Here is a 12,161-nt window from a genome sequence, read left to right as displayed (position 1 = left end):
GGGCTTTCTTTCGGTGAATTTTAGGCAGAAAAGCCACAGTGCTCTGGCAGCCTTTGACCACTTCATGTCTCATAGCTGGCGCCTATACACAACTCTAAGGATTCCCACAACATACATTGTTGGGAGTTATCCAAAATATACAAAACCCTATATTCATTCAGATACCTCCACAGATTATGGAGTGAAATGATATCCAGAGGGTAGCAGGAAATCTCAAAAAAAAAAAAAAAAAAAAAAAACAAAGCAAAAAAAAACAGTGAAGACAGGGCAGCCATCCCCTCCACACAACATGCAAGATGCAACTGATCCTGCTCACCTCCTGACATGACACTCATCTCATGGACCCTCATCAGAGTTCAGAGGATTAATTTCGCTCCTCACGTAATAAAGCCTCGCTCAAAGTGTGGATATCTAAACACAACCCCAACATTCCAGACTTGCAAAACCTAGTGTTCCCATGAGCTTTCTGGTAAGGAGAGAGGGGCTGTATTTTACTCATTTCTGATACTGAAAGGTAGGTCAGTTAAGGACCAATTTCAACAACTCAGCACAGCTGGGTTCCCATCAACACTTACCAGCTGGGTGACCTCCACAAGTGACTTCACTCCTTTTTCCCCAACTTTAAAAAGATGTAATAATACTAACAACAACCAAGGCAATAACAACAACCATTTTCTAAGCACTTGGCCAGGATTGGGGCCAGGCCTTAACCCTTCCAGGGACTTGCCGAAAGCAAATAAAGACAAAGAAACCAGAACTGGAGGTGATTCAATGAAGTAATCAATGGAACATACTAAAGGCCTAGAAGCTGCCCCCAAACGGGAGCTCCTATCCTTGTCAGCACAATGCAACATAGCATAAGCACTGAATGCCTGAACTGAGGTCCACCTGGATGTGAATTTTTTTCTGAAGGGCCTTTACCCAGCACAGCCCCAGGGAAGAGGCCTCAGGCATTACCCTCTTAGGAGTCCTGGCACTTGGCAAGTCTTTCTCGGCCTCCAGAGGCTGGAAAACCTGTTTGTTGGAAGATCTTTCTGGAGAACAACTAACTAGGCAGCCAATGATAGGAGTCATAAATGGTCACACCCTTTGACCCAGGAATGCCACTCTGGGGAATAGGATCCAAGAAATCATTTAAAAGGAGAAAATAGGAGTTCCCATCATGGCACAGCAGAAATGAATCTGACTAGGAACCATGAGACTGAGGGTTCGATCCCTGGTCTCGCTCAGTGGGTTAATGATCTGGCGTTTCTGTGGCTCTGGCGTAGGCTGGCAGCAATGGCTCTGATTAAACCCCTAGCCTGGAAACCTCCATATGCCGCAGGTGTAGTCCAAAAGACAAAAATAAATAAATAAATAAATAAATAAAAGGAGAAAATAAAATAAAACAATATAAATTGTGGTGGGAAGAGGTCCATAGCAAGAAGCTGCCAACAATCCACAGGCCACAACTGGGGAAGGGGAGGCTAACCCTGGAATGTCAGAAAAAGGGAAGAAGCTATGGCCTGGGTGGGTTCAGGAATGAAAATCACAAGGATCAAGTAGAAACATGTAAGGGACCAGACAAACTCTAGAATGAGACCCTCAATTTCAGGGCACCAAAGGGAAGCCATGCAGGAGGCAGCTGCAGACTCTGTCAACAGTTGGTAAAGTGGGCAGTCCAGGATTTTCTGGTGCTGTGGTCTGATATTTGTTTTGGTTTTTAAGATTTCTTGCCATGCATGTTTGGATACTCCTGGTTTACTTTAAGTTTCTTTGTTCAGTTAATTAAATAAATACACATTTTTCAGGCAAAGAACAAGGGATCCAAGTTGAGCCCTGTAGCCCTGGAGATTCCTCAGCGGGAAAGCTGGTTTCTGAAAAGGAAAGAATTTCAGGAAAAATCTGAGGTTCCCCCTTCCCTCATTACAGAAGATGGGCCCCCAAAAGAAGAGAGCATGCCACACAGCTTCCTTGTGCAGGGAAGCCACCCTCCAGAGAGAGGCTGACTGGGCGGTGGCTGCTGCCTGGGCCCAGGAAGCAGCCCCACCTGCCAGGACAGGTGTGGGGGAGGGTAGGGGAGAGGATGAGGAGACTCAGCCCAGAGGGAACCCCTTTTAGGCTGGAAAGTCCCAGCAGTCACACCCAATGCCCCTCCTTCCTGTCAGGGGGTGACTAGAAGGCCTGGCCTCCTCAAGAAGGGACCCTAGACCCAGGCCTGGGCCAGCTGCTCAATGGCAAGAGGCTCACCTGGCAAAACATGCATACAATGTATGTGCACACCACGCTGTGCACAGACTGCACATATACTCACAAACGCACACTACACACCCCTGACTCCTACCCTTACAACCCACACCCTCAGCAGCCTTATGACCCTGCAGGAAGCCCTCCTAGTACTAGCCCTGGTCCTAGCGGGGACCTCACCCTCATCACTCCTCCCCAGCCTCGGGGGAGAGGAACCCAACGCCAACTCCCTCCCTCCTCTCAGGAAGACCCTGGTGTGGGGAGGGCGGGGAGAGGAAGGCCAAGTCTCCTTTAATTGTCACCCGCTTCCTTCAATTCTCGGCTAGACCCTCTCTACTTCCACAGCCCTGGGCAAGCCCGTTAACCCTCTGGACCCCCTTGTCTTACACGCCCCAACTCACGGGGTGTGTAAGGACCGAGTTAACAGGAGGCTGTTGGCACACAGCGCGCACTAGCTCCCTACAAGCGGCCGCTACCGCCGCCGACTCTCAAGAGAATCTTCAGAGGCGAGAGCTGGCTCAGCTCGCAGCGCGGGGCCAGAGCGAGCGCGAATGCCACACCCCCGGGCTCCCCTTCCGGAGACGGCGAGGGAGGGTCCCAGGCCCCCGTCTCCACCTAGGCGGCAGGGCCCCAGTTTCGGAGCACACTCCCTCCCCAAGGCCTTCGCACCTGGCCTCCGAGCCAACGCCCATCAGACGACCGCCCAGCGCATCGGCCTGGGCGCAGCTGGGCGAGCGCTCCAGGGAGCATCTGACTAGGGCCCCACCCCCGGGGACTGCCGACCAGAGGTTTCCAGTCCTCCAGCTCCCGCAGGGGCACCCCAAGTGCCACAGCCCGCACTCCCCCCACGCGGCCCCAACATGAACCCTCAACCCATCGCCCGCCAAAGGCGCACGGCCCCGGCGCACGGCAAGGAACTATCACTGTAAGACAGCACCCCAGGGAACGGCATGCAGGAAGGTGGCCTAGGTCCCCTTTGTCCTCACCCCCACCCACCCCGGCCTCTGTGCCCACATCCAGCCGGTGGCTGCTGGACGCGGCGGAGGCGCGCGACAGGGAGCCTCAGTCTCCTCAGGGGCGCACGCGCGGGGGCGCGAGAAGTACACGCCGGCGCACGGCTCGGCCAGGGCACTCACCGATGGACACGAGCTTAATGTTCTCACGGTCCAGGAACTCGAGCGCCACGGACACGTTCTCAAGCTGCATCTGGCGGAAGGTGGGCCGCTGGTGGTACTTGCGGTACATGTGCTTCTGGCTAAGCACCTCCAGCAGCGCGATGAGCCGCAGCCCGTCGCTCAGGTCGGTCTGCAGGTTTCCGATGCGTTTGTTCACGCACTTGAGGTGCTCGTTGCACCAACGCGTGAACGTGTTCTGCTGGATCTTCTTCCAAGGCGCGTCCTCCGCCAGATCCTTCTCGGTTACCGGCATCTTGGCGGCGGGGAGAGCGCTATGAGCAGTGAGCTGCCGGGGACTGGCGTCGGGAGGCCCAAGGGCCGGGGGAGCGAAAACCAAAGCGGAGCGGGAGCGGGGCTCGAACTCGCTGCTACCAAAGCCGCGGCCGGGACTGCTCTGCGCCCGCCTGTCCCTGGCCGCGCGAGGCGTCTGGCCCCGCGCCTGCGCACTGAGACGACCCGCCCCTGAAGCCCCGCCCCGTCCCGACCCTCTGGCGGGAGTTCCCGGGTCACGCTTGCCCCCTGCAGCTCCAAATGAGCACTGCGCCCTGCGAGCTGCAAGGCGTCCGGGACCGGCGCTCGGTGCTCATTGCCTCTGCAGAAGAAAGCTAGGCAGGAGATGTCTGGCTACTCAAGAGGAAGGTCACCAGGTCCCATAGTGAGAGCACTTGCAGAAGTAGGGACCTGGGCTGGACGGAACGGACAGGGATGGCGGCGTGGATCACAGGGAATGGGGTTGGTGCAGAAGGGTACTTTTTCCATCTAGGTTCAATAAGATTCCATAAGGATTTTTATTGAGTTCCTGCTGTGCCAGGCACTATGTTAGGTCCTGGAGGACATCGTGAAAGTAATGGACATTTTACTTTTCATATTAATTAAACTCGTATGAATTATATTATCAGTCACAGTATTTATTGAGTGCCTACTGTGTGCTAACCTTCCTAGAGCTTGCCAACCAATGATAAGACAAACTTATAACTTAACCTAGACTTCATAGACTAATATATGAGAAAAATATAAAACCATCACAAAAAGCTTAATGGCAGTGATACAAATGAATGATAATTTACTGTGTGTATTAGTTTCCTAATGCTCCTGTAACAAATTACCAAAGCTCTGTTTTTAAAAAACAAAAACACACATTGTTATCTTGCTTTTTTTTAGTTTAGAGTCCCTCACCTGTCTCACTGAGCTAAAATCCAGGTATTGGCAGGATGCATTTCTTTCTGGAGGCTCAAGGGAAGAATCCATTCCCTTGCCCTTTCCAACTTCTGGAAGCTTCCTGAATTTCTTGGCTATGTCCTTTTCCTCCATCTTCAAAACCAGCCACATCAGGCTGAGTTTTTCTACACTGTTATCTCTCCCATTCTCCATAGTCACATCTTCCTCTAATTATCTTAAGGATCCATCTGGGAAGAGGCATTGGGCAGAATGAATGTCAAGGGCTTCCAGCTGTGGAAGAAGCCAGCAGATCTGTGGTTGGGATGCTCTATAACAGGTCATTTGTAAACAAGGTAAAGTGCTTTCTTCTGACAGATTGCCTCACTCACTGGAAATGCTCAAAACAGCCTTGAAGGAGAGAAGGTATTATTACCTGGCCCTGACCCTAGCCCATTGTTGAGATCAATAGTTTTTTGAAGGCTCATTCCCCTCTTGAGTGATTAAGTGAAGAGATTTGCTGGAGGTCAGTTGGTAAGGACTGGATAAAGCTGAACTTGAACCTAGGTCTAACTCCAAAGTATGTACTACACCTAAAAGCCCCCATGCTCTTCCCAGCTTGGGCCTTGCCTTTGTGAGTAGCAGATTCACCAGTAGGCAGTGTTGGTAATGTTACCTACCCCGTGCCCAAGGGTTCTTGTTCCTCATGCTTTCTTCCACCCAAAGGCACTCATCAAAATGTATCAGCCAGGGCCTCATTCCCAAAGGGACATCCTCTCTGCTATTAGGTGAGACTGGGACTAATGCGAACACTTCAGCTCACTCAGCAGCTGATAATGCACCAAAGTTCTTTTTTGGGGGGGGGCACACCCGCAGCATATGGAGGTTCCCAGGCTAGGGGTCTAATTGGAGCTATAGCTGCCAGCCTATGCCAGAGCCACAGCACCTCCGCTCCGAGCCACGTCTGTGACCTACACCACAACTTACGGTAATGCCAGATCCTTAACTCACTGAGCAAGGCCAGGGATCAAACCCAAATCCTCATGGATGCTAGTGGGATTTGTTAACTGCTGAGCCATGATGGGAACTCCTAAAGTTCTCCTTTCTTATGAGATATTTCTGTTTTCACCAGACCTTGACACAAATAACTAAATTTAAGTTCTGCATGTAAATAAATATCCAGTCCACTTCACTCTGAGCAAGACATCCTTGTCTTAGGATGTGCCTGGTGAAACTCTCCATCCAATTAGAAGACACTTAAGAGTTCACTAGAAAGCAATTTATGTGGAGTGACCAGGACTCAGCAACCATGATGGAGCATGATGGAGGAGGGTAGCCTTAGTGACAAGGTCTTTAAGTGGCCCTTTATCAATATTTGATAAAAGATGAGGGCCAAACACCTCAAGGCATGCATTTTTGCAGGGAGCATTTTAACTGCATTCTACAGGTTTGCCTGACAAAGACAATAAATACCAAATCTTCACAATAGCCAAGACATGGAAACAACCTAAATGTCAATTGACAGATGAATGGATTAAGAAGATGCGGTATGTATACACAATGAAATACTACTCAGCCATAAAAAGAACAAAATAATGCCATTTGCAGCAACATGGATGGAGCTAGAGACTCTCATACGAAGTGAAGTCAGAAAGACAAATACCATATGATATCATTTATATCTGGAATTTAATATAGGGCACAAATGAACCTTTCCACAGAAAAGAAATTCATGTACTTAGAGATCAGACTTGTGGTTGCCAAGGGGGAGGAGGAGGGAGTGGGATGGACTGGGAGTTTAGGGTTAATAGATGCAAACTATTGCATTTGGAGTGGATAAGCAATGAGATCCTGCTGTATAGCACAGGGAACTATATCTAATCACTTGTGATGGAACAGGATGGAGGATAATGTGAGAAAAAAGAATATATATATATATATATATAAAACTGGGTCACTTTGCTGTACAGCAGAAGTTGACAGAACATTTTAAATCAATTATAATGGAAAAAATAAAAATCTTAAAATCATAAAAAAAAAAATACAAAATCTTGGAGGTCCCTGGTGGTTCAGTGGGTTGAGGATCCGGTATTATCACTGCTGTGGCACAGGTTTGATCCCTGGTCTGTGGAACTTCCACATGCCATGGGCATGGCCAAAAAAAGAGCGGGGGTGGGGGGTTGGCGAGGAAAAGGAAACAGGTGAAACTAATTATAAATTTTAACCAAAGTTAGACTGACCAACTATCCTGGTTTGCCCAAGATTAAAGAATTTCCTAATATGCAGGCCTTTCATTGCTAAAAGTAGGAAAGCCTCTGGCAAACCAGAACAAGTTGATTAGCCTCCCTAATATATTCAAAAGGTTATCCTTTCAACCTACCATCCCTATTTTTAAATGTTTTTATGTATTTCCTTTTGGGGGGTACTGTCTTCAAAATCTGATGTGAATTTTATACTTAAAGTATATCTTAAATCAGACCTGGCGCATTGCCCAAGCTCAGGAGCTGCCTTTGGCTGCTGGTGGCAGTCATACCAGACAGTGCAGGCGTAGAGATATGCTTGATATAGAAATCAACCAGTTAATGAGCTGGAAACCCATAATGCTCTCCCCAGGATCCTGACCTTATGAAACCTTCCTCCACACTTTAGGAACCCCAGCCCTGTGAGAGGGGTTCCAGGTGAACCTGCTTTCTGAGGTTTCTGAACATCTTGGAGTCCATAGCTAGGGTAGCATGTCAAGATATTCATAACAGTAAAAATAGTAGAAGTAATAATAATAGAAGCTTCTGCCTCTAGAGTACTGTCATTCTTCTCTAATCATCACAACAAATCCAGGAGGTGTTATTATTATCTCCATTTTACAGGTAACAAAACTGAGGTGGAGAAGAGTAGTCAAAGACCTAAGATCACAGAGTGAGAAACACTGGATACTAAGGAAGGGCTAAGAAAGACAATAGTCATGATTAAGTGCAGGGCCTGGGGCTGCCCCTGACTTTGATTCCTTACTTGAAACCTACATCAACAATATACCTCTTAGGAGTTTTGACAAATGAGAAGCTATGTGTAGAGCACTTAGCATGTACCTTTCTGCCAAGAGAGCTGATGCTGCTGTGGTTATTGTGATGATGACGTGAGTAGACAACAAAGAGCGAAGACTGGAAATTCCAGGTTTAGAAGCCCACTTTCCAAAGGGAACAGAGAGGAAGAACCAGGACTTGCAAAATGAATTTATGTCCTCCCCAGATGCATTTATGTCCTTTCCCCCAGGGTTGAGGCCTTCTCAGTTGTAATTTTACACCAATGTCATACCCTGCCAGCAAGAAAGAGAAGCAAAATATAAAGAGACAATTTGCTCTGTCTCCACCCTGTAGAGGAAAAGGAGCTTGTTCTCTCAGCAGCTGCCTGGAGAAGCAGGAGGGTTCTCTCTCCACCGCCAACCCTGACTGCACAGGTCCCAGGTCTCTCTGGCAGGGAGAGGGGGAAGGGGTGCTAGGAGAACTGGCCTTCCCCAAAAGGGGTGGCAAAAGGTAGTGGCATTTTGCAGGCCCAGAGGCTCCACCTGCCAGCCCTGCCCTGAGTTAAGGTGGGGCAACTGGTAAGCAGGCTGCTAGGAGAAGTCATAGACCTTCACCCCAACTCTCCCACTCACCCACTGGCTAAGGTGGAGATCAGAATGGGCAGAGCAGTGTGCATGAATACCATTGACACAGCAGGCTACCTGATTGTAAGTTTCTGTTTTCTCCTTTGATCCTACAACTGTAGTAATTGGCCACTTCCTAGTGCCAGGTACTGAGCATCATATCTATGTAGTATCTTTTATAATCTTCTCAAGAGGAGTTGTGCTGTGGTGTATAGTGGGTTAATGACCCAGCTTGTCTGTGTTGAGGTGCCGGTTCAATCCCCAGCCACGGGAATTTCCATATGCCATGGGGGCAGCCAAAAAAAAAAAAATATTTTCAAGGACACTGTGAGCTTGATGCTATTATTATTATTATCCCCATATTACAAGAAGGGAAACTGAGGCTATAAAAAAATTAGGTCATTTGCTCAGAGTCCCCTTGGTATTAGGTGTCAGAGTCTGGATTCAAACCCTGGTCTAACCAATTCCAGAAGCCAGTTCTAAGGTTCTAAGCTTGTCAGACCCTGACTGCCAGAAGCACCATCTGCCCAGCGATGGCAAAGCAATGAAGGCAGAGGCAACTAACTCCTCTATGTGTAGTTCATTCAGCAGGGACAGGAGACAGGGTCTTCTGAGGGCTTTCCCTTTCCAGCCCAAGATGGAACTCCCTGCCCCACACCCCACCCCAGTCTTGCTGGAATCACCAAAAAAAAAAAAAGTGTACAAATAATTGGGCCTTCTTCCTCCACCCAGTCTGGCTTTGGCTTCTTGGGAAGATTTATGTGTGAGTCTGGTTTGTCTTTTCAAAGTGCAGACAAATGCCACAGTACACTTTTCTGCTAAAGAAAAGCCTGTCTAGCCACTGCTCACCTGGCAAAGCCGGTCTGCCTTCCAACTGGAACAGAGCTGCCCCTTTGTAGAGGGCAGTCCAGCTGACAAAGCCCTTTTCCATCCTTATCTCATCTATCCCTCCTCCTCCAGTGCTCTGCTAGCCAGGATTAGTAGTATTACTCTCAGAGCGCTCAAGGACAGGGTTATTTATCACTATCCCTAGGGCCTAAGCATGGAGGTGTTTGGGACCACTCACTGAATTGCTGGGGAGGAAGGACTCAATGGCAGCTCAGAAAGGTCATGACCTGCTCAAGGTCACATGGTTAGTGTCAGGGTCAGAGCTCAAAGGTGTGTCTTCTGACTCTAAAGTCTGTTCTCTAGTGCTTCTATTGGTTTTTGCTTTTTGTTTGTTGGTTGATTGGTTGGTTTAAGGCATATGGAAGTTCCCAGGGCAGGGACTGAACCCCAGCCATGGCAGTGGCAATGCTGAGTTCTTAACCTCTGGGCCACCAGGGAACTCCCTAGTGCTCTTCTGGATATTTAAGGATATTTATTTGGCTATTTCTAACAGCCAAGTGCCCCTCGCCAGTGGGCCCTTCACATGCCCTGTAGCCTTGCTTCTCAGGGTGTGGTCCCAGACGCTCGGGGAACAGCTGTGAGTGTGCAGATTCTCAGGTGCTGCCCTGGCCCTCCTGAATTGGAAGCTTCAGTTGAATGTGATCCCTGGGGCAATTCACGTGGTCATGAAATTTGGTAAGTTCCACATTGCAGTGCACCCAGCTGGTAGATCACCTTGGCACTTTTTATAAAAAGAATGTGATGGATCTACACAGGCTGAGGTGAAAAGATCTCAGAATGTATTGTTAGGTGGGGGAGGAGAAAAGCAAGTTACAAATCAATATGAATTTGTATGATCCAATTGTGGACACATTTTTAAAATAAAAATAATGCTAATATTCTCTCAGGTCCTTGGTCTGTCAGCTTAGTCCTTGGTCAGAGCTGGGTGCTGGCCCAAGACCTGGTGATTTGTTAGAGCATCACCCGAACTGTATGCCCTTTAAGAAAAGCCCCAAGAAACTGACTGCTTGGACAAATACAATTCCAGGACAATTCCAAATAAGTTAAAAGGTCAGATTTCATTCTGTGTATGTAATAAATTCTTTGTTTTGAAAAGAAAGAGGAACAATCTATTTTATTAACAGAAAATCATTTTCTCCATGCTGCCTAAGTACATTATGAACAACTGTTTTTAAAATATCAAGTTGAGGGAATGCTAAATTAGTCTGCGTCTCATTCTAGTTCTATCTGTGCATTTAAAAAAAAAAAAAACAAAGAAATCTTGGAAGGATTTATAGCAAACAGTTAAGCAGCCCAAGCAGTAGGAGGTGGAATTATAAGTTTTATTTTTTACCTTAAGGACTTTCTTTCTACCTTTAATGTTTCTCTCATGTTTTGAAACATGCACTGTTGGTGGGAATGTAAAATGGTAAACTCATTTGAGAAAGCGATTTCTTAAAAAGTTAAACATATGATCCAGCCAGTCCCCTTCTAGGTAATTACCCAAGGGAAATAAAAGCATGTGTCTATAAAAAGACTTGTACTTGTACCAGCTTTATTTGTAATTGCCCCAAACTGGAAGCAAACTGAAGGTCCATTCGCAGGTGAATGGATGAACACGTTGTGGTGCATCCGTGCAATGAACTAGTTAGGACTCAGCAATAAAAAGCAAGGACCTGCTGACACACAGATAATACAGATGGATCTCAAAATAATTATGCTCACTGGAAAAACAAAATATATACACTGTGATTTCATGTATATGAAACTCTAGAAAATGCAAGCTATTTCTAGTGACAGAAAGCAGATCAGTGTGTGCCTGGGGATGTAGGGGGTAAGTGGGGAGAGATGGGAGGGAGAGATCACAAAAAATATGTGGAAGCTTTTTGGAGTGATGGATATGTTCCCCTTTTTGATTGACTGTAGTAATGGTTTCATGAATGTGTGTATGTGTGTGTTTGGGTGGGTGTGTAAAAACATTAAATTATATACTTTAAATATGTGCAGTTTACTGTAAATATGTCATAATGACGAAGAGAGAGAAAAGAGAGGAAGGGAGGAAGGACAGGGAGGGAGAGAGGGAAGAATGGAGGAAGGAAGGAAGACAGGAAAGAAAAGAAAACAAACCTGTTCTATGTTTATGGGCGGAAAAAAGCAATAAGGATAAATTCAAGGGCACACCCACATTAAAGTGTGTGCTCTTTCACTTCTAAATCTCCTAGTCTCCTCCACCTAGCACGGCAGAGAATGCATCATATGTGCTCGTGCATTCAGCTCATTCCTTTCTCTCCCCTGTGTCCCCCACCAAGGGCAAGTTAAGTGGAACCCTGCTGAAATGGAGTCAGATAAGGTTTCCTCGCTCCACGATGGCCCCAGCTTCTCCCCATGGAGGTTACAGGCTGCGAGGAATGTGATGACATGTTTACTTTGGAGCAGGCTTGGGCCAGTAAATATACTCTCAGTTCAGACCAGAATCAGCCCAGATAGAAGATAGAGCCTTCCCAAATAGCTGGAGGTGGGTCTTCTCCAAAAGCTCCGTGCAGATCTTTAATAGTAAGGGGAGGGGAAGGTGGGAACCAGAGCATTCTCCTTAGTATCCCTGGAGCCTAACTGGGAAAGTTGTTGGCTACAGAAACTCACTGATAAGTAACCAGTGAGCAATCAGAACATGGTTGGCCAAATTTAACCAGGTCTCTGAGACTCCCCCATTCTCTAAGCATGAGAGGTTTGTTCCTCTGTTGGCCTAGATGTGATCCCAAGTTGGTTAGGACTAGAGAGAATCCTTTGGACCAGATTGCTTTCTAGAATGCAGACCTTCTTTAGCAACCACCACGATAATCGTGACAGCTACCCATGTGCTAAGCACACCTCTGTTGCCACATTTAATCCTCACACAACTCCATGAGTTAGGAACTGAGGCCCGGCGACATTAACCAAGGATCTTGTTAATAGGTCTGACTCCAGACCCCACCCTCTGAGCCACAGTGCCATACTGCTTCCCAGGAAACCATGGGAAGGCCAGGCCTGGCAGAGATTCTGGATTCAGATCCAGGTTCGAATCCTTGTTCTGCATTGATGAGTCATGTAGGAAAAATGGT

At 47.5% G+C, this 12,161-nt stretch overlaps 1 protein-coding gene across 6 annotated transcripts in view; it reads right to left on the bottom strand.

Moving 5' to 3' along the window:
* The window catches only part of FLNB (filamin B), a 150,699-nt gene extending 146,874 nt beyond the window's left edge, over window positions 1-3,825 (bottom strand). For 4 of the 6 annotated variants that reach the window (XM_047777847.1, XM_047777856.1, XM_047777866.1 and 1 more), the window contains exon 1: window positions 3,363-3,818. In XM_047777847.1, the coding sequence (XP_047633803.1) occupies window positions 3,363-3,654 (292 nt within the window). In that variant the 5' untranslated portion in view covers window positions 3,655-3,818. Of the gene's footprint in view, window positions 1-3,362 lie in introns of all 6 variants that reach the window. The other 2 variants (XR_007134493.1, XM_047777889.1) reach the window with 2 other exon arrangements.
* Between the last annotated feature and the right edge of the window lie 8,336 nt (window positions 3,826-12,161).

Source organism: Phacochoerus africanus, chromosome 1 (genome assembly GCF_016906955.1).
Source record: "Phacochoerus africanus isolate WHEZ1 chromosome 1, ROS_Pafr_v1, whole genome shotgun sequence".
Taxonomy (NCBI): domain Eukaryota; kingdom Metazoa; phylum Chordata; class Mammalia; order Artiodactyla; family Suidae; genus Phacochoerus; species Phacochoerus africanus.
The sequence above is the reverse complement of the archived record's forward strand: the minus strand, read 5'-3'. Positions and strand labels throughout refer to the sequence as shown.